Source organism: Schistocerca serialis, chromosome 2 (assembly GCF_023864345.2).
Source record: "Schistocerca serialis cubense isolate TAMUIC-IGC-003099 chromosome 2, iqSchSeri2.2, whole genome shotgun sequence".
In the NCBI taxonomy this organism is placed as follows: Eukaryota; Metazoa; Arthropoda; class Insecta; order Orthoptera; family Acrididae; genus Schistocerca; species Schistocerca serialis.
Genome location: NC_064639.1, coordinates 1073945177 through 1073968500, shown reverse-complemented (window position 1 = coordinate 1073968500; position 23324 = coordinate 1073945177). Strand labels below are relative to the sequence as shown.

Here is a 23324-nt window from a genome sequence, read left to right as displayed (position 1 = left end):
GTTATTTCCGTAGCTTATAGGGATAACGTTGTGACACCAAACACACCTGCAGAAACAGGTGTGACTGTTAAAAGGATATAAAAGTTTAATTAATGTAATCCGAGATATTTGCGAATAATTTACTAAAAAGACAAAGTTTTACTTCGCATTCTACCTTTGATTCTAATTATATATTGTACTGAATGTGTCGTGAATTTGTTTTTTCCATCACTGAACTTATAATCAACTCTTTAATGGTTTGAACGAATTATTTTGCTTAGAAGATGTTGTATCAAATGTAAGCTCCTGAACTATTTTTTCTAATACTGTTCCCCTGAAACAGATGCGTAAATATGTGTCTAAAAGATTTATTTAATTACCTTGCTACTAAAGTCAGTTTACATTTTTCTCATTCTAATTTTGTTTCAACGAGGAGACGCCAACAACTGTTTGGATTTTAAGAAGACTAAACAAATAGATCTCATCAAACTGACAGACTTCGTGACAAATGTTTTTCGGTGTGCATAAAACAAAAATCATAAATTCGTGGATAATTTGTAATCAAGTAACTGTGCGTCGTAAACAAACACTATGCCAACCTATCGTAGGGACATTGGGACAAACACTAGGCCAGTCTATCGAAGGGACAGATTAATTTAATCTTAATTTCATAGACATCACGTGACACTGTTGTCATGAGATGGGAGCGGAGGGAGAGGGGTTGGAGGCGGAATTCGTGACAATTATTATTCCATATTCCGAATGCCCCACTACTCATAAGAAATTTTATTTGTATCAAAAATGAAAGGAACATACACGAAGTCTGGTAGAGAAGCAAGAAATATCTATGGCGTAAACAACTCACCTTGAATGTCGACAGTCTCCTTTGAGGGATATACACATGGTCCAGCGATCCTCCACTTTTTTCATCCCATTGGAAAAACAGGTTCTTTCAGATTCTGCAAATTATAGACCGCAGCATTCACGTCCTCGTTTGATGAAAATTTCTTCACAGCAAGTCGAAGTTTCACGTTAAGAAACAGGAAGAAGTCACTTGGGGCTAAGTCTGGTGAATTTGGTGGATGAACGAATTCGAAGCCCAGTTCCTGAAATTTCACCATCGCTATCGTTATTGTGTGGAATGGTGCATGATTCTACATCAACATCTACATTTATACTCCGCAAGCCACCCAACGGTGTGTGGCGGAGGGCACTTTACGTGCCACTGTGATTTGAAACCAAGTAACTGTGCGTCGTAAACAAACACTATGACAACCTTTCTGGTGAAAGTCCACTTTTTTGCGTGCCACTATTGGTACTTTTCAGCCATTGCAAGTTTCAAACGATCCAGCAATGACGCATTATAGGGTCAACTTATAGTTCTGCCTTTTTTCAAGTAATCGGTGAGGGCTATTCATTAGGAATCCGAAATAGACAGTGGCGATCACCCTACCAGCTGACAAAACGGTCTTCGCCTTCTTTGATGCACTTTCATCACTTTTGCTGCACTGTCAAATGGTTCAAATGGCTATGGGACTTAACATCTGAGGTCATCAGTCCCCTAGACTTAGAACTACTTAAACCTTTTTTTTAAATTTATTTATCGTATTTTTTGCATGGAGACACCAACTGGTGTCTTTTGCAAACGTCATAGCATTTTTTTTACAAGTTTAGTACAGTCATATATACATATGTGATTACATATACATGATACAAATGTATCATTGTATCTAATAAGGCACAGTACTGGGTGTTACATCGTACCTATTACAAATATTCAGATTTTACACAACAATAATTTATTTTAGTTTAATATTAATATTCAGTTAAAGAATATAAACACTTGTCAGTCAAGAAATATTTCAGTTTCACTTTGAATAAGTTCCCATTGGGGCACCTTATAGAGCTCGGTAATCTGTTGTACCATATTTGACTACTAATGCGTGGACTATGGTCTGTTATTTTTAACTTTGTTCTTTGTCTGTAGTAGCAGTCTTTATTTCTTGTATTATAGGCATGCATATCAGAGAACTTTGTTACTTTGTTTTGATATGTCACAAAAAATATAATTAATTTGTAAAGATAGTGAGTAGACTGTGAGGTATTTATGATGAATAAAGATTTTCCTGCATGAATCTCTATACCCTAAGCCATGGATAATTCTGATTGCTCTTTTCTGTACGGTTAATATTCTGTTCATATGTATGTCGGCAGCACAACCCCATATCTCTATCACGTAATTAATCTGTGCAAAAATGGTTCCATAATAAATTGTTTTTAATGTCTGATGTGGGACTACTTTTGATAACTGGCTGATAACTGGCAGCGAGGTTCCGGACTGAAGCGCCTAGAACCGCTTTGTCCACAGCGGCCGGCGGTGGACTGTCGTTTTGACTGTGGTGAATAATGATGGATCTATGTTTCATGGCCGGCCGGAGTGACCGAGCGGTTCTAGGCGCTTCAGTCCGGAACCGCGCGAACACTACAGTCGCAGGTTCGAATCCTGCCTCGGGCATGGATGTGTGTGATGTCTTTAGGTTATTTAGGTTTAAGTAGTTCTAAGTTCTAGGGGGCTGATGACCACAGCAGTTAAGTCCCATAGTGCTCCGAGCCATTTCTTTTAGGTTTCACGAACAGTCGCAGAACAGCGCAAAAAATCTTGCGGATTGCGGTGAAACGTCACCAGACATTATATTGAAAAGTTGTGCCGGAGGTGCTTTTGGTCGACTACGAGCAATCGCGTCACCCGCCTCGCACACAGCTTCTTCTTAGCCAGGTCTCGGTGCGAGATATTATGCACTCTCTCAGTTGAGATGCCTACGATCTAAACACTATTACGAGTCTTTATTCGGTGGTCTTGCATTTTGCCAATGCTTTCCTCTGTGGTAACCTTACTTGGCCTGGCGGAGCGCGCTTCGTCTTCGATGCTTGTCCAAGCACATTTAAACTGATTAGCAAAAGAGTATATGATTTTCAATGGTGTTGGAGAGACAGCGTGAACGTCATCCAGTTCTGTTTTGATTTGTGCTGCAATCCAACCCTTCAAATGAAAATGTTTAATAACAGCACGAAACTCTGTTTCCTCCATTTTCAATTGTAGTCAACACATTGACCAATTAAGATGCCATCGATTCGATATTGCAGTTGCAGTATTATTCCAAATTACAATGCAGGCACTACGATGACTACAGCCGTTATGAGATACATGTAATGAATTATTCGCAGTTGCGAATATGGACTGTTCCGGCGTAAGGTCAAGCGCCGGCACGACGGTTAAGAACGTTAGAGCAGAGAGGATTATTAGACGACGTCAGCCAATAGCACGCTGACCGACCCCTCTCTAGGAGCCGGCCAGTGTGGCCGAGCGGTTCTAGGCGCTACAGTCTGGAACCGCGCGACCGCTACGGCTGCAGGTTCGAATCTGCCTCGGGCATAGATGTGTGTGATGTCCTTAGGTTAGTTACGTTTAAGTAGTTCTAAGTTCTAGGGGACTGATGAACTCAGATGTTAAGTCCCATAGTGCTCAGAGCCAGCCCTCTCTAGGACGACACCGAGACAGTAGCGGCTCCAGGAGTAGGCAACACATCCGCCGCTCCGCCTGGCCGCAGCCCACTTGAAGACCAGCCGTTCTACGAGCGCTCCTGCAGCGAGTTAGGAAATGTATTGTTTCACTTGTATTACGAACTGTATATACTGAAGAAACATCTTATTTGTCTGTCGCCATTGCTTGCGACATTTCTGTTTTACCCAAAGTTAACTACTGTGAAAGTTAGCTTGCGTCATGGTCACTATGTGTAAGTTGCGGAAGAAATTGGCGTTACGTGTAAGTTGCATGAATCTCACTTTGAATAAGAAAATGCTGTCTGGCATAGAAATCAACGTAAAAGATTGGGCCGCCACCGACTGTAGCCGCATGACAAATAAATATGAACCGTGATTTGTTTTCAAAGAATATTCTTAAGAATTTATTTTATTTACTAGCGATTCATCAAGAACATTAACACATTTAAACACACTATGTAAGCATGGAAGTAGTTGCCAGGGAGTAACTGATGAAATCATAACCAAATTCCTTTTAACATATGGGAATTTTATTCACTGTAATAGTGCTTAAAAGCTTTTTTAAAAGAAACAGATTTAAAATTATAATCAGGAAGCGCCCTCTAAATATCAAAGTTACAGTTTATTCAGAGGCAGAAAGAAACAAGTTTTGACTGTATGAGCTTTCGGGCAGAGAACCTTGCCGCCCCCTTTTGACACGGCCGTAGTTAACGACCGCTCACAACAGCCTCTGAAAGACAATACTGGTGCAAATCTGCAACACACCAGATAACTTTAAACTAAGAGTTTTGCCAATTTACACAAGCACACAAACTAAGCACCCCCCGTAGGAGGGATGGAAATGGTACAAAATACTAACATTTAAAATATTAACCTTGCCACCAAAGGTGTAACTTGATTTTAACTTCTAAGAAAAGTCTTACAGTGAAAGGGTGGCAACTTTATACACTAAAATGGTCATTTAAATAAAAGCTCATGAAATGCAATCTTATATAAAATTCTACGAGGTTGGCCAAACAATAGTTAAGATGCTCTACACTACGCAGATACCGCCTCTCAAGACCATAGGCAATAATATCAACGTTTCCAAAGATCAAAACATATTTCAGGTATTAGGCCGTTACACTCCAAGCAATAAATTCGTTAACACACAAAATCCGACAAACATGACAGAGGTAGCTACTAAAAAAAATGGCTCTGAGCATTATGCGACTTAAATTCTGAGATCATCAGTCGCCCAGAACTTAGAACTAATCAAACGTAACTAACCTAAGGACATCACAGACATCCATGTCCGAAGCAGGATTCGAACCTGCGACCGTAGCGGTCGCTCGGTTCCAGACTGTAGCGCCTAGAACCGCACGGCCACACCCGCCGGCAGAGATAGCTACTAACGTACGGTAGATTGATAGGGAGATTACCAAACGACCACAACCGCAAGTTGCTCTAACCCGCCCCTACTCCACAAGGGAAAAACGGACCACCCAATTTATAAACAACCACCTTCCCGCGGGTGGGCAAACGGAGAAGAATGGTGGGACGATTCCAAAGCCAAACGGCTGGTGACTTCACCAAGAAAACAAGTAGAATTTAACAAGAGTAAATTAAACAACATGTCACCAATCACTTAACTTCTAATAAACTGCGATTTCTCGAGAAGACCTGGCGCAGCACTCCCAAAGCGCTCTCCCGAACCATCCGCTGCCAGTCACTTCAACGGACGCAGGAAGGCGCGCCGATCTTCCGTCTCACGACGTCGCAGCTCGCACCGGCCAGACTGATGTCGTGGGTTGACTCCTGTTGCTCTCGTGTCGACCGCGAAGTCACTACCCCTCGCTATACGCCGCGGCTCACTGGACTCACGTGGCGACCTCACATGCGCCGACGCTCAAGACGGACAAGTCATCTTGTGTCTCAGTGCGCGACCGAACCACCGATCGATCCAACCGCCAATGACCATTGCCTGAGCAAACTCGAGCAGACTGGCGGCCTAGCGCGCAGACTCAGATGCAGGAACTAACCCCCGACCGGGCGACCACTCGCTGAGTTCTCTTGCTGGAAAGACTCTCATTATGCCGGCTTTAAAGGTTGATCCGAACGACAGACATACTAGCACTCCGAACGACAGACAGACACTAAAAACCTAACAAATGCGGACGAGAGACAGACACGCAAGCTGGGTACGAGAGACTGACCCAGACTGACCGACTGGCGAGCTCATAGCGCCCCTTAAATGCACGTGATCAGGCAACCTTTCCCCTTTCCACCAGAGGGAGACACCAAAGCTGCGATTGCCACAGCGGCGCTACCGCCAGAAACGGAGGGAGAGTGCTTCACACTACGCACTGCGGCGCGCTCTTTTTACCATGGCTCAAAAGGGTTCGGCTGAATCAGAAAATTAATTAATTTAATCCTAAGAAAAAAGACTCATAAAAGAATATTCATTGTACTATCACTCATAAAAAATGGGATGTAATTACAAGTTTGGGCCAGGCAATGTTCACGCGAATAAAATATTAAAATAGAGTAAATAATGCGTGAACACTGTGCGTAAGAGCAGCCTGCAGCAGCACTCCTGAAAACAACATCTATTCTAAAGAATTTGTTTCAAATAAAAAGGGAACAATAATTATTGGACCTGTGCGCATGGGCCGGCCGCGGTGACCGAGCGGTACTAGGCGCTTGAGTCCGGAACCGCGTGACTGCTACGGTCGCAGGTTCGAACCCTGCCTCGGGCATGGATGTGTGTGATGTCATTAGGTTAGTTAAGTTTAAGTAGTTCTAAGTTCTAGGGGACTGATGACCTCAGTCCCATAGCGCTCAAAGCCATTTGAACCATTTTTGTGGGCATGGAAACGCTATGGATGACCTAGCAAGGAAGCTACAAGATTAATGGCGTAGGTAATAGAGATGTACCATCGGTACACAGGATAATATTGGTGACAAATTTATTTATTCCTTAAAAAATTGATGTAATGCATCTACACAACTGCTGTTGCCTGGTAACTATGTAGAATTTCTTGTGAAACTGTACACGATCCACAACACACTCGTATGCCCACGTGGTTTGCGGAGACAAAGTTTCTACATACAGTGGCCAAGTTTTAATAGCATTAAACCACGCAGCCACGAACAATTAACATTTTTCAGAAGGCACGTTTGAATCGACAAAGGGTGATGGCAGTGGGCCAACAAACTCTAATAAACCCTGTGGATGGCTTCCAACGGACATAAGGTAAATGAGACAAAGAAAATTCACGAAGAGGCAAAATTATTAATGTTCAGGAAAGATTAGAACGCATACAGACGCAGTTGCAGGCAGGCAAACATTCACACAGAACAGAGGGCGCATTTCTTACATATGCAACACGTTTGTGTTACGTTCTTCTTACGGATCAAAGTCTGCATTAGGAGTCAAACTGAAAGTCTGCAAAAGCCTCGCATTCCTGGCTGCGACAAGGTTAAACAAGCTTTATAAGACGAGACGGGAGACCAAAAGCTGAAAGCTCCCCTCTCGCCAAGCGGTTAAACCAACTCTCCCTCCTTCGACGAGAGCTCGGCTGCAAACCCTCGGCGCGCTGGAACCAGACTGACCACCTCACACACTCCAACGTCTGCCACGCGATTCCATGGCCAGAAAAACCAACCTAACACCGGTAAGTTTCACGCAAGGAGAGCAAACCTCTTTGCCTACCTGAAAACTACAGGGATGGGCCATTCTGTGCGACTACCGCTGATTCTCTGCAGCAGACTAAACCACCGTATAGCAACATGAAACACACCCACATTCATTCACTCACGCCTGCCAGAGAGTCTTGTATCACTAGAAAGTAAATAAAATGATAATGAAAGGGGACTACAGGACCCTTTCAGATGTAATCATTTCCTTTTGTAATAAACTTCATTAATACGACTTGCTTGACTTGTTGTCTAGCGATCCGAGAAAACAGATTTCCTAGTCACTCCATATTCGACGAGTAGGCGGGAACCAAATGGACAACCATCAGCTGTATAATGGAATGACGACAACGAAAATTCGAACCCGCAGTTACCGGTTATCGCGAGCGTTCGCCTAACCATTTGGCTATCCGAGCACGACTTCCGACCCGAACCAAAATGACATGTCGTCAACCACGTATCTACAACCCGCACTCATACAACCAGTATGTATATTCCCGTACGTATCCGAAGGAACATTGCATCGCACTTCGGAATAACACAGGCACTGCAAAGTCGTTTTTATCCGCTGACACCGGGCAAGCGGCTGTCAAGTAAAATGTTTCCCCTGTACGGGAATATATGTGATGGATGTATGAGTAAAGGCTGTGGATGCTTGTTTGGCGACATGTGACGTTTGGCTCTGGCCGTGAGTCGTGTGCAAATACACTACTGGCCATTAAAATTGCCACACCAAGAAGAAATGCAGATGATAAACGAGTATTCGTTGGACAAATATATCATACTAGAACTCACATGTGATTACATTTTCACGCAATTTGGGTGCATAGATCCTGAGAAATCAGTACCCAGAACAACCACCCCTGGCCGTAATACCGGCCATCATACGCCTGGCTATTGAGTCAAACAGAGGTTGCATGGCAACAGGTACAGCTGCCCATGCAACTCAACAGGATACCACAGTTCACCAAGAGTAGTGACTGGCGTATTGTAACGAGCCAGTTGCTCGGCCACCATTGGCCAGACGCTTTCAATTGGTGAGAGATCTGGAGAATGTGCTGACCAGGGCAGCAGTCGAACATTTTCTGTATCCAGAAACGCCCGTACAGGACCTGCAGCATGCGGTCGTGCAGTATCCTGGTGAAATGTAGGGTTTCGCAGGGATCGAATGAAGGGTAAAGCCACGGGTAGTAACACATCTGAAATGTAACGTCCACTGTTCAAAGTACCGTCAATGCGAACAAGAGGTGACCGAGATGTGTAACCAATGGCACCCCATACCATCACGCCAGGTGTTACGCCAGTATGGCAATGACGAATACACGCTTCCATGATGCTGTAAACAGAACCTGGATTTATCCGAAAAAATGACGTTTTGCCATTCGTGCACCTAGATTCGTCGTTGAGTACACCATCGCAGGCGCTCCTGTGTGTGATGGAGCGTCAAGTGTAACCGCAGCCATGGTCTCCGAGCTGATAGTCCATGCTGCTGCAAACGTCGTCGAACTGTTCGTGCAGATCGTTGTTGTCTTGCAAACGTCCCTATCTGTTGACTCAGAGATCGAGACGTGGCTGCACGATCCGCTACAGCCATGAGGATAAGATGGCTGTCATCTCGACTGCTAGTGATACGAGGCCGTTGGGATCCAGCAAGGCGTTCCGTATTACCCTCCTGAACCCACCCACTCCATATTCTGCTAACAGTCATTGGATGTCGACTAACGCGAGCAGCAATGTGGTAATATTGTAAACAGCAATCGCTATAGGCTACAATCCGAGCTTTATCAAAGTCGGAAACGTAATGGTACGCAATTCTCCTCCTTACACGAGGCATCACAACAACGTTTCACCAGGCAACGCCGGTCAACTGCTGTTTGAGTATGAGAAATTGGTTGGAAATCTCCTCATTTCAGCACTTTGTAGGTGTCGCCACCGGCGCCAACCGTGTGTGAATGCTCTGAAAAACTAATCATTTGCATATATCAGCATCTTCATCCTGTCGGTTATATTTCGCGTCTGTAGCACGTCATCTTCGTGGTGTAGCAGTTGTAATGGCCAGTAGTGTACTTTTATGGTAAGACAACCGCTCGCGATAAGCGGGAAGTCCAGTTTCGAGTCCCGGTTCGGCACAAATTTTCATTGTCGTCATTCCATTACACAGCTGATAGCTGTCATCACTCGCAAGTCCAAATACATTTCATGTAATTCAAACGGCTGTCAACAATGAAGTGTATTCAGTACATTTTTCTAATTCTGTATAAGATCATTCTAATAATGAAGCTTACCCACCATGAAGGCCAAAAATATTCTATACTTTCGTCGAAATTTACGAGAGTAATCAAACAACTACGTGTGTGGAAGTTAAACATCGCAGTAGATATTTGTGTAAGTTACGTTACAGGTGCTAAAGGTACAGAGTGACACACGGGAGACGGACGGTTTTTAATGAAATAATACTCACAAGGGAACCTCCCCATCGCACCCCCCTCAGATTTAGTTATAAGTTGGCACAGGGATAGGCCATGAAAAGCTGAACACAGATCAATCGAGAAAACAGGAAGAAGTTGTATGGAACTATGAAAAAATAAGCAAAATATACAAACTGAGTAGTGCGTCTGCAAAATAAGCCACATCAAGGTACGTGTACACTGAGGAGCACCGTGGACCCGTGGTTACCGTGAACAGCTACGTAACGGAAGGTCCCTGGTTCAATCCTCCCTCGAGTGAAAAGTTTCAATTTTTTATTTTCAGACAATTATCAAAGTTCATGCACTCAGACATGATCAACTTCGCTCTCCAAAATTCCAGGACATGTTCAGATTTGCTTGGACACATGCAGGATTTGACGATCTACACACGGAAAAACTTGAAAACGTTAAAAACGTATGTTTTGACAGAGCACAGGGAAAACTGTGCGACTGTGAAACTGTTGCATTCATTTGTTGCCATTTGTGTGACAAACTCTTATGTTTTCATCACTTTTTTGGGAGTGATTATCACATCCACAAGAAAACCTAAATCGGGCAAGGTAGAAGAATCTTTTTACCCATTCGCCAAGTGTGCAAGTTAGGTGGATCGACAACATATTCCTGTAATGTGACGCACTTGCCGTCACCAGTGGCGTATAGAATATTTCAGACGTGTTTTCCTGTGGAGGAATCGGTTGACCTATGAATTTGCGATCAAATGTTTTCGGTTCCTATTGGAGAGGCACGTCCTTTCGTCTACCAATCGCACGGTTTTGCGGTGCGGTCGCAAAACACAGACACTAAACTTATTACAGTGAACAGAGACGTCAATGAATGAACGGTCAGATCGTAACTTTATATATATAGTAGGTAAAATTTTTATTCGAAGGAGGACTCGAATCAAGGACCTCTCGTTCCGCAGTTTATCACTCTAACCACGTGACCACGGCGCTCTTCAGCTTACAAATTCCTTGTGTTGCATATTTTACACTTGGACTACTCAGTTTGTATATTTTGCTTATTTTTTCATAGTTCCACATAATTTCTTCCTGTTTTCTCGATTGATCTGTGTTCAGTTTTTAAAGGCCTATCCACTGTGTCAATTTATAACTAAATCTGAGGGGGGTGCGATGGGGAGGTTCCCTTGTCAGCCAACTTTAAAATTAATGCATGTTTATTTACACAAAATCAAAGCTCGTTATTTGCCATTTTAGTTAACAAAGTTATTTGTAAAAAATAATGTCGTCAAGGTGATGTCCATCATTTCGAATGCAGGACTCAAGTCTCTTCTCAAAATCCTCCATCACACGGACTAAAATCTCTTCAGGGATGGTAGCAATTTCTTGAATGATTGCATTCTTCAACTCGTCCAAATTTCGTGGTTTGTGGTTATAGACACAGCTCTTAAGGCACCCTCACAGAATAAAGTCACATACTGACAAGTGGAGAGACCTGGGAGGCCAAGAAACATTGCCAAAACGTGAGATAATTCGGCCAGGAAACATGCGTCTAAGAACTGTCATTGAAGTGTTTGCGGTGTGCGATGTTGCCCCATCCTGCTGGAACCAAACGCGTTTTACAGGGATTCGTCGTCTTCTTAGTTCTGGTTTCAACAGTGTTTGAAGCATACGAATGCAACGAACCGAATTAACAGTAACTGTGGTCCCGTTCTCTACAAAAAAATAAGGTCCAATAATGCCAACAGAGCCAAGAGCACAGCAGACTGTTACTTTTACTGAGTGTAGAGGACGCTGGTGGATAAGGTGTGAATGCTCTGGAGCCAAGTAACGTAGGTTTTGCTTATTCACGGTCCCGTTTAAATTGAAGTGAGCTTCATCGCTCATCAGTATAATTTCGTTTTCGTTCTATCCCAAAATCAGTTGCATTCTGTAAGCGAAGTCTTCTCGTACAGCAAAATCAGTTTCCTTAAGTTGTTGGACAATTTTGTAGGGATGGAATTTTAATTCTTTATGCAAAATTCGTCTAACCGGTTCACAATTGATTCGTAACTCACTAGCATGACGTCTAGCTGACCGTCCTGGGCTTCTGACAGCCGCTTTCCTTACCCTTACAACATTTTCCGGTGGCGTTACTCCGCGTCTCGGGCCAGGATGCTTCTTATCCAGTATGTTTCCAGTTGATCTGAAGTTTTCCACCCATCTGAGGATTGTGTTACGGCTCGGAACAGCTCCATGTCGACCGACATTAAACCGCGCACGAAACGATCGCTGCGTAGGAATAATAGACTCACCACTTTTCACGAAATTGTCATAGATAAACACTCGACGTTGCAAGTCCTGTTTCTCCATAGTGACTGAGTAAATGAAATGGCGTCTTGTGTGGATCAGAACTATCCCCACCACGACCACCTCCCACCACCGCGCCCTCAGTACTACGCAGTTCAAAACCGTCCGTCTCCCGTGTATCACCCCGTATCACATTGCTGGCCAGATCTACTGTTATACAAAATCTTAATTAAATAAGACATAGAAATTTTAATGCGACTGACAGCTTTCACATTCATTGCTCAAACACTCCTGAGAACTGGCGTTTATCATTCCTCATATGTCTCACAGCAGTGATGCTTCACTCTACCCCTGTTGGTTCTCTGGTAATCTCAGTTTCCATGCATATTTTAAGAGGCGTGGCTTCACATACTAATACGTAGCGATGGGGTGGAACGGGAAACCTGCTCTGCTAACGTCCCGAAACTACTCTTGACGTGCGCAGCCTCGCCTCCACGGGAGAACGCAGTCGCCTTTGCTTCATTCTCAGACCGTCACATCAGTACAAGTCCTCTGAGAGCTCCACCGTAAGACGCGCGGGCGCGTGTCGGTTCCTCAGAGCGCCCCATTGTACGCCGATCCCTTTCCGCGAGCGGCGAATAATTTACGCCGTTCCGTTGCGTCCCCTCTTCTCCTGCCGCGCCGTCGTCGTCGCCTCGCAGACTCCGGCCCGACACCGATGACGTTCCGCAGGGGGTGGGGTCTCGGTCTGCGGCCGGAAGGAAGGGGCGAGGACACCGCGAGAATGAATCTCATTAGCGGGCCAGAGCGGCGCTGGCGCCTGGCTTCATTACTTGTTCATTTAGTTTGCGCGCGGCGGAGGGCGCTATAAATGCATAAACGGTGTTCTTCCTGAAAACGTGGCTGGCTCTGATATTCCCGTCCCTCCTCTGTAGGAGGTGCGGAAGGAAATGAGCTCTTTAGAGCCACGATTTTCCAATTGGAGCTCTCTAGTCGACACTTTTATAGCGATTTCAATACAAGTAACGGAGAAAAGTTCTCTTAATTTGTGTCTGCAATTAGCCGGCTCTTAATTATCCAGAAACACAACCCTTTTTCTCTATCTTTTTTTGCTTTAGCTTTCCGCGATGATACATTGGGATATCTGTTGCCACCAAATGTGGTATAAGTAACACACATTAATATTTTATAATGGTAAAAGAAAACTAAAAATAGCTTTCTGGAAATTAAAACCAAGGGCTTCACCATTATAAGTTGAAAATGAATTTTCATCTTCAACGCAGGGTAGAGAAAAGATAGGTTGAAAACGTACATGAAGAACCTCCGCGAGGGAGAGGAACTGTCTGCTGACGTGATAGAAGAACAGTGTTGATTTAGAAGACACAAGAGACTCAGTATGAGAATCAGATTCTGACAGAGCTCTGCAAGACTTGTGAAGAAAGAAAGCAGAAACGACGCCTGTAATTCCTTCTAGATGTCTAAAATCATTGGGAGAAGTGTCAGCAAAAATACTAACACGATGTTGCGGTCCCTAGGTTTTTAAGAAGAACGATGCCCACTGCGGCAACTGAAAAAAAAGATTATGATTGAATGTCCCTTCAACATTGTGGTCATTAGAGAGGGAGCACAAGCTCGGACTGTTTTAAGCAGGGGGAAAGAAATTAGCTGCGCCCTTTCAAAGGAACCATCCCGGCATTTGCCTTGAATGATTTAGAGAAATCACGGAAAACCCAAATCAGGACGGCGGGATGCGAGTTTGAATCTTCGAATCATCGTCCTCCCGGATGTGAGTCCAGCGAGCAGCAACTACAGCCGTTGTAAAATGCATGAAATATATTCACAGCTGCACATGCGAATAACAATCAGCTCAATAAGGGAATGACGACAGTGAAAATCTGTGCAGGATCGGGGTCGCCTTACCATTAGACTATCCGAGAACGCTGCATGGCCAGTCGGCCATTATCCATAACCTGCGTGGTTGACGACATCTTGAAGTTTGGGTCTCGCCGTGAAGTGCGTAATAGTAAGGCGGTCACTCGCAAATAAGAGGAAATCCGAGTTCGAATCCTGGTCTGGCACAAATCTGCACTGTCGTCATTCCCTAATTGTAGTCGATAGTCGCACCTACGAATGAATTTCATGTGTTTCTTGCAATATCGTATTTATTCGCCGATACCCGGTAGCTACTTTCAATTAAAATGTCCTCCCCTGTACGGGAATTGTGAAATGTATGTACGAGTACAGGTTGTGATGCAGGAACGACAACATATGGAACTTTAGGTGAGACGGTGAGTCGTGCATGGATAGCCAAAGCAGTTTGAAGTGACCGCTCGCATAAAGCAGCAAAACCGGGGTCGAGTCACGGTCCGGTACAGTTCTTTTTGTTGTCAGTCCCTTCTGAAGATGATGCTTGTTCGTATTCGATCTGGGAATACATTTCATGAAAAACAATTATCAAGTAAGTGTGTAGAATCTATGAGATAGGAGACATACAATTCGACTTTTGGAAGAAGACCAGCCACAAAATCCCGAAGAGAATAAAGGCGTGTAAATATTAGATCTTAAAATATGCTTAACAGTTGATGTATCTAATTTGATGCAAAAAATAATGTAGAAATGAATGGGGAAGAGAATAGAAGAACTGTTATGTAGCGATTAGTTTAGAGACGCAGTTCTGACGTTGCGCTTGTTAATCAATGGAAACCTCAGGAAAAAGTAAGACACTTTCCTAGGATTTGTCGACCTGGGGAAAGTGTTAGACGAATGGCGCAAAATTACTGAAATTCTTATAAAACGACCTATAAGGCTTAGGGAAAGACGATTAATTTGAAATATGTACAAGAACCAAGGGGGAACAATAAAAGCACAATACCAACAGAGAAGTGCTCGGATCAAAAAGGTAAGTTTAGGTCGCAGTCTGTCTCCCCCGTTGTTCTGTTTGCACACTGAAGACGAAATGATGAGAATAAAATAATCCTTTATGGCGGGACTAAAATTTAGGATGAAACTACGCAAATGATAAGATTCATTGATGCGATTGCCATTGTTGCTGTTTTATTCAGTCCGAAGACTGGTTTGATGCAGCTCCACACAAACGCAACGGTCGGCTACTGCGCCAGAGCTCAGCGGCGCCTGAAACTTAGTGCCGGCGCCTTCCGCCAGCAGGCGCTAGAGGCGTTCCCGCCAAACATTCAATCATCCGCGAACTACGCACGCGCACGAGCCTTTTTCCGGCACGGATGGTCACACTATGATATCACCATCCACCAGTCAGGCATCGTCAAAGGCCGCCAATCATCACTCCGGTATCAGCGGAGGAAGACTGGAGCCACCGTGTTAAATAGCCGGAAGAAAGGGAAACAGGCGTCTTTCGACCCGCCACGGACTGCCGTCCGGAAGAGACTTCGACGCAGCCGGAACGTCCAGGTGCCACGTCTTCGCTACGCCGGCCATCGACCCTGGACTCTGCGCCCGTCTACTTCCTCGGCATCCGTCGGAAAGCGTCGAGAGAAAACCCGACAAAGGAACGTAAATTCAGTTCAGTTGCTAATATTTCAATGCAATAAGGTGGCATATTCTTTGGCTTGTTAGAAAATTTTGGTACTAGAAGAAGCCTTTTGTTTTCGAAGAAAGATTATCTTTTTGTAAAACTAAGCGGTGGCCTTGCTCCACCTAATAAAAAATTTTTGTTCGCACATGCGTGCTAATCTGTGGATATAACACTCTCCACGCTGGTCTATCGTGCGCAGCTCTCTGCATCTTTACATAATCAGCGTAACATACATCAATATGAAGATGTTTACTGCAGTCAGACATTGGACTCCTACAATTTTACGCTCACCGTCACCCTTTCTACTTTTGCCGAACTGACAGTGTAGCCTATTAACTGATCTCTTCGCTTAGTCAGGTCGTGCCGTAAGTTTGTTTTTCCTCAGTTCGATTCACTACCCATCCAATCATCAGCAATCTTCTGTAGCACCGCATTTTAAAAACTTTTGTTCTCTTCTTGCCTGAACTGGTTAAGGTCCAAGTTTCACATCCGCACAAGGCTACACTCCAGAAATTACTTTCAGAATACGACGTTGCTATCTCCAGTTAGAGTGAGTAAGAACTACAGGAGCTGCTGAATAGAGCGAACAGTCTTCTGAGCACAAAAAATAGACCTAGAGAGAATCAAGGAAGGATGAAAATAAACGAGTAAAAGCAGAAGTGAGATTATCTATAACGTTAACATCAGGACTGGGCATCACTTAATAGACGAAATGAAGGAATCCTGCTACCTTTAAAGCAAAATAATGTTTGACAGATGAAGCGAGGATGATACACGAAGACCAATACAGGCACGAAGAGAATTTCACAAAAACATGGGTCTTAAATTTGCGAAATAATTTTTTTCTGAATGTACGTCTGGAGCCCAGAATCGTATGCAAGTGAGTCAGAGATTATGAGAAAACAGAAAAAGAAAAGATTCGAAGCTTTTCTGATGCAGTGTTACAGAAGGATGTTGAAAATTAAGAGGATTAAACAGATAGGAAATGAGGAGGTTGTTACCAGAATCGGCGAGGGAAGGAGTGCGTAGAAACCAACTGAAGAAGACACCAAATGGTAGAGCATCTGTTAAGACATCAAGGAATAATAAATTGCTTGTCTGAGCACGAAAGCTCGAAGCGGACAGGCTGTGTTCGAAGAGGTGTTTGGGGAGGGAGGGCAGAAGACGCCCAGTTTGGCGCGCTCGCCGCGCAGCTGTTGCGACAGTTTTAGTAGCAGCTTTGTGTGTCTGCAACTGGTGTCGCTCCTAACGTGCGATTCATAAGACAAACCACACATATCAAAAATGTTTTGCATCAGCCAGGTTCCTAGAACTCCTGAAGATAGACGTTGACTGTTGCATCACAGACACAGTCCCTTTGACTGTTCAGAGATGTCACTAAACCCGCCCAAAGATGTAAACAGTCATGCATGAGCAGCGCCTGTTAGACGGAGGCGGTCCGACAGCCACTCAGTTCCAGTCATTCCACCAGGAAGGAGGTACACGGCTCGTGTTGTCTGTAGTTCAACCACGCCTAGATGGTCAATATCGCGGTTCGATCGCGTCAACATTGTTACTTTGTGCCAGGAAGGAAGAGAAGTGTCCAGGCGTCTCAGATTAAACCAAAGCGATGTTGTTCGGACATGGAGGAGCTACAGAGAGACAGGAACTGTAGATGACATGCCTCGCTCAGGCCGCCCAAGGGCTACTACTGCAGTGGATGACCGCTACGTACGGCTCATGGCTCGGAGGAACCCTGACAGCAACGCCACCATGTTGAATAATGCTTTTCGTGCAACCACATGATGTCGGTTTACGACTCAAACTGCGTGCAATAGGCTGCATGATGCACAACTTCACTTCCGACGTCCATGGCGTGCTCCATCTTTGCAACCATGACACCATGCAGCGCGGTACAGATGGGCCCAACACCATGCCGAATGGACCAGTCAGGATTGGCATCACATTCTCTTCATCGATGAGTGTCGCATATGCCTTCAAGCAGACAATCATCGGAGACGTGTTTGGAGGCAACCTCGTCAGGCTGAACGCCTTAGACACACTGTCCAGAGAGTGCAGCAAGTTGGAGGTTCAAAATGTGTGTGTGAATTCCTTACGGACCAAACTGCTAAGGTCATCGTTTACTAGTCTTACACGCTACTTAAACCAACTTACGCTAGGAACAACACACACACACACACACACACACACACACACACACACACACACACACACTCATGCCCGAGGGAGGACTAGAATCTCCGGCGGGAGGGCCGCGCATTCCGTGCATGGCGCCTCAAACCACGCGGCCACTCCGGGTGGAGGTTCCCTGTTGTTTTGGGGTGGCATTATGCGGGGCCGACGTGCGCCGCTGGTGGTCATGGATGGTGTCGTTACGGCTGTACGATATGTGAGTGCCATCCTCCGAGCGATAGTGCAATCATATCGGCAGCAGATTGACGAGGCATTCGTCTTCATGGGCGACAATTAACGCCTCCATCGTGCACATCTTGCGAATGACTTCCTCCAGCCGACCACGGTGGCCGAGCGGTTCTAGGCGCTTCAGTCCGGAACCACGCGGCTGCTACAGTCACAGGTTCGAATCCTGCCCGGGCGTGGATGTGTGTGATGTCCTTAGGTTAGTTAGTTTTAAGTAGTTCTAAGAGTGCTTAGAGCCATTTGAACCATTTTTTTTAACTTCATTCAGGATAACGACATAGCTCGACTAGGGTGGTCAGCAAGTACTCCAGACATGATCCCTATCGAACATGCCTGGGGTAGATTGAAAAGGGCTGTTTATGGACGACGTGACTCACCAACCACTCTGAGGGATCTTTGCCGAATCGCCGTTGCAGAGTGGGACAATCTGGACCAACAGTACCTTGATGATTCCAGAATGAAATTTTCACTCTGCAGCGGAGTGTGTGCTGATATGAAACACCGTGGCAGATTAAAACTGTGTGCCAGAACGAGACTCGAACTCTGGACCTTCGCCTTTTGCGGTCAAGTGGTCTACCATCTGAGCTACCCAAGCACGACTCACGCCGCCCCCTCACAGCTTTACTTCCGCCAGTACATCGTCTCCTACGTTCCAAACTTTACAGAAGCTCTCCTGCGATGCTGCAGAACTAGCACTCCTTGTTGAACTTGTGGATAGTATGCCATGACGAATACAGACATGCATCAATGCAAGATGACCTGCTACTGGGTATTAGAGGTACCGGTGTGTACAGCAATCTGGACCACCACCTCTGAAGGTCTCGCTGTGTGGTGGTACAACATGCAATGTGCGGTTTTATTGAGCAGTAAAAATGACGGAAATTACGTTTATGTTGATCTCTATTCCAATTTTCATTACAGGCTCGGGAACTCTCGGAACCGAGGTGATGCAAAACTTTTTATTATGTGTGTAGCTTGTTTTATACAATAATGGAAATTAGGAAACTCTTTTGAACCAGCCTCGTCGTCAGTCTTTTGTTTCTAGGAAGTCTGCATACTCGGTTCGCTAGACAAGCAATCAGACAACTTGTATTAATGAGTTTTATTACAATCAATCAGATAAGATACTCAACTTTGTTCATTACACAGATGTTTCGCAAGCAAAGGGCGACATACGAAGTAATCATTCTTTGCAGTGACTGCTGATCTCTAACTGACAAAAGTCTTCCCTGAAGTGCTATCGAAGTCGCTGCTATTGCGCTGAACCGAATATCCTGTCGCAGCAACTCAGCAACGATGTCTGCAGCAGGGGAAAGAAAAGGCAATGTGCAAACCAACAGGCTTCACAACAGCCTAACCGTGTACCCAATATCGACGGTCCGCCACAGATCAAATTATAAGTTCTTCCCCAGTTACTTGAAAAATCCATAAAGAAAAACATTAAGCTGTAGCAGATTCAACCTGGAAGATAAGGATAGACGCAGCAAAATTCACCAGTCCCTGTTGTAGACAAGTTTTATCGTAAAAAAATTTTTAACGGTTCAACAAAGTCACAGAGTTTCTATATGTTCGTTGTGTGGACTGAGACTCCTTGATATCTTTGCCAGAATAAATTGAAATTCTCCTAGTTTTTCCTTAAATAATTAATAACACTAAAGAATCAATCTTGTTCTCATTTAACGAAATATTCCACTTTAAAACCGATCTTCTTGACCACAATCGCCGATAAAGTTTTAAAACAGAATTTTAATACACTTCACAGTATCGATTATTTTCAAAATGTCAATACGTGTCGACTTCTCATTAATAAAACTTTAAACTAGTTAATTATTGAAGATCGTCCACACTCCTGATAAAATTCTGCCAGAATCTCTTCAAGAAGTCTGAATTTTAATAAAATTTTTCAAATTTCACACATAAGTAATATTTACGATGTATGTCGTAACAACAGAATCAACTTCCAACTCTAAGTGTATTTCACAGTTGATAACCGATTGACATCCAATTACAAACTTTATCATTCTACATTCAACTTTGAACCCCTTTTCCTTTTATAAAAAAAAAACATAAAACATATTTCAATAATGGTCAGCATGGACACAGAAATAAGATTTAAACCAAAAATTGACAAACGACATACAATGAAAAGGGTATTTACAGATGAGGAACGACGAAAAGCATCGGAACGAATGAAGAGATACTGGGCCACTCGGAAGGAGAAAATACCAAAGAAGAGGACCAGAAATGATTGACTGAAGTGGTCCAATGAGGCCGTAAAAGCAGAAGAAGAAGAAGAAGAAGAATGGTCAGCATGATGTTTCAACGGTTCTTCCAGCCGCCGGCCGTCGACCACGATGCAATAGTGGTTAGCTCTCGTCGTCCGCCGCGTCTGGAGTCCCCAATGGATCATCTTGCTGCCACGCTCGACATGAAAGAAAAGAAACTAAATCTTTTTAAATAACAAGTCTTCGCTTACCATACTACAAATAAATAAATATATATATTAACATTTCTTACCTGGCGTCGCTCAAGCGGTAAAGAAACGCGATGTTTCCTGATTAGACTTTTGAAACACCACACTATCCAAGTCGCTGATCTTGAATCGCCTATTGAACTGGGCCGCGACGAGTCGGGCGTGGCGCTTATGTCCTCCTCACCTACCGGGGCGCTGCTGCCGCGTTGTCGTCCTGGAAGGGATGTCAGTCAGCATGCGATTGGCTGACCCCATCTCACAGTCTTCTTTGCTCTATCGTTCCCGACTGGCGTGCCGGCGCTTGACTTTACGCCGTAACAGAAACAGTTTCGAGTTTCACAGGGAAACTATATAACTCCCCACTTTTGTCGGTCTCGTCACGAAAAATCACACCGCTGTTTTTAGTATCACCCTCTGCATTATTGGTTCAAATGGACATATGTGAACTCGGCTGCATAATAAAATAGGTATCTAACAAGAACAAAACAGTCTACCAGCTACTCCTATTTGGCGTAATTACAACGAATCGACTCTAAACGGGTAACATCTGCTCTGACCCTCCGAGATAACTGGGTGTATGTGATGTCCTTAGGTTAGTTAGGTTTAAGTAGTTCTAAGTTCTAGGGGACTGATGACCATGGATGTTACGTCCCATAGTGCTCAGAGCCATTTGAACTTCCGAGATAACTTTCCCAACAGCACTGGTATTTATTTCGGTAGTTGCATTTGGGGCTGGAACACAAAACGTTCTTCTTGCTGAATTAGAAAAATCGGGAAAGAGACTACAGTTACACTTTCACCTCTCAAGCTGAGCAAAATCGTCACCACTATTCATTTGTGTGAATACAAGTCACTTCTCTCAACGCCACCAAATAAATATTTACAGACATAACAAAAACAGAGCAAGATATTACTGCCACGTTAATTTTTTTTCTAGCTGATATTTCATCATACATTTGAGACACCGTATAGAAACAGAAATTATTTTAATAATCGGAAGGCTGACCACAGAATTTTTACTATTCACGGCAAGGTCGGAATTTCGACTTCGAGTAAGATATTACTACCAAGTTAAATTCTTTTCTAGCTGATATTTCATCACACATTTGACACGCCGTATAGAAACATACATCATTTTCAATAATCGGAAGGCCGACCACAGAGTTTTTACTATTCACGGCAAAGTTGGAATTTCGAGTTTGTCATCTGTGTGACGGAGACAACGATCTTTTAATACTCGTAGTATGTACCAGTTAATAGTCGCTAATACCACCGTTGTACTGTGAAGATGCTGATTACAGTGAAACCGACGTTTCTCAATTAACCACAGTTTTTATGTGATAGACCCACAGCGCGTCTACAGTAATTTAAACATACGTCTATATCTTCGGGCCCTGTACTGCAATGACTTTTCAGCTTGTACACCCATAACAAAACAAACTGAATTGTGGGAAAGTTCTAACTTTCCAGCATCTTTGAATGGCTCTAACATGTCACGAGATCTCTTTTGCAGTTTTGTTGCCATAATGTGTAAGTTTTTCAGTTGCACCTCTCTCCGGAAGCATTTCCGTTATTTCATCATACTGCGTAACTACAGCCTGTAGCATTCTAAACAAACTGTTCAAGCTAGTCCCCGTTTCTTGCTTCAAATTTGTCTGTATCTAATTTACGTCACCAGTTCACCAGTTCTGTTCATGAAACGGACAGTATTTTTGGCGGCGTTAAATCGCCATGAAAACACTGCAAGACTATTTATCAAATAAGCGTTACGTAAAATATGTTTCAGGACTGTGTTCAAATCGTGTAACGCTTGCATCATGCTGAAAAGATTGCAGTGCCTTGCATGTATTGATGTATCTTCGATGTAGTTCTCGATAAATTACCTAGATTTTTTTTCGTCCCAGAAGAGTGAATTATTATCAACAACATATTTCGCAGTGCCTAATTTTGATAAGCAAAGTTCGCAGTAATAGATAGGTAACACATTCTGCGTTATGTATCTGTCCATATATCCACTGTACATGCACATGCATCCACGCGAATGGCCAGGATCTTGCTGGGCATCATATTGTAACCTCCCCACCAAATATTTAAAAGAAAAATGACAATACTTAATACAAATGGGAGCCGAGTGTAACCTCCCCACCGTAATTTAAAAGAATTGACAATATTATTTAGGGATGCTAATGGACATCGCTCTATGCGTAACCTGCCCACAATGAAATGTACTGACAATGGCAACAAAAATGTGAAATTCGCAATCTGACTCAAATATAAATTCTTCACAAAAAATTAAAGTCCATTCAGTGATAAGAAAATTCAATTAAACTGAAATATCGGTCTTTGGCCCTGTGTAAAACAATCAGAATTAAAGTCTTACCTCAGAATAACTGGATGTCAAATTTCTGCTCTTATTTCTGCGCACGGCTTGGAGGAACTGCATTGCAAATAATAATATTCCTTTTTTCTGTGAATTTACTGAAATTTTTCTTCAAAAGAAGTGGAATGAAATGGGAAGTGCAACGAAATCTTTAGTTCAATAAAAAATAAAATTTTTTGAAAAATGCTTTTGAAATCAAAATTTTTATTGGGGGGCTTGTTAGAGATTGATTACAATAAATAAGTTTTACATTGTCTAATGATTATATTAATTAACAGTATACCTCATTCAGCATCTTGACCAGTGTTGCCGACCGCCTACATCACACAACCGCACTGGGCTGCTACTACTGACCGACCGCTCTGCATGACGACTATTAGCGTACTGCACTGCACGACTACTACTGACAGAGTACTGCCCTCAACTAGACAGAGCTACAGACTCGCAACGACTACTGACAGACTGAGAACCGCTCGCAACACTCGCGCGGTCAAGCGCAAACTCTCTGGTCACAGATGCTACAATGCCTCGCCATCGCTGCTATGTTACATACGTGTTTCATAACCCTCCA

The 23324-nt window shown here is 43.7% G+C and overlaps 1 protein-coding gene across 1 annotated transcript in view; it reads left to right on the top strand.

Annotated features, from left to right (window-relative positions):
• The window catches only part of LOC126456631 (uncharacterized), a 96107-nt gene extending 75746 nt beyond the window's left edge, over nucleotides 1-20361 (top strand). Inside the window, exon 3 of the mRNA XM_050092375.1 lies at nucleotides 20236-20361. Within this exon, the coding sequence (XP_049948332.1) occupies nucleotides 20236-20361 (126 nt within the window). The remainder of the gene's footprint in view (nucleotides 1-20235) is intronic.
• The last annotated feature ends 2963 nt before the right edge of the window (nucleotides 20362-23324 follow it).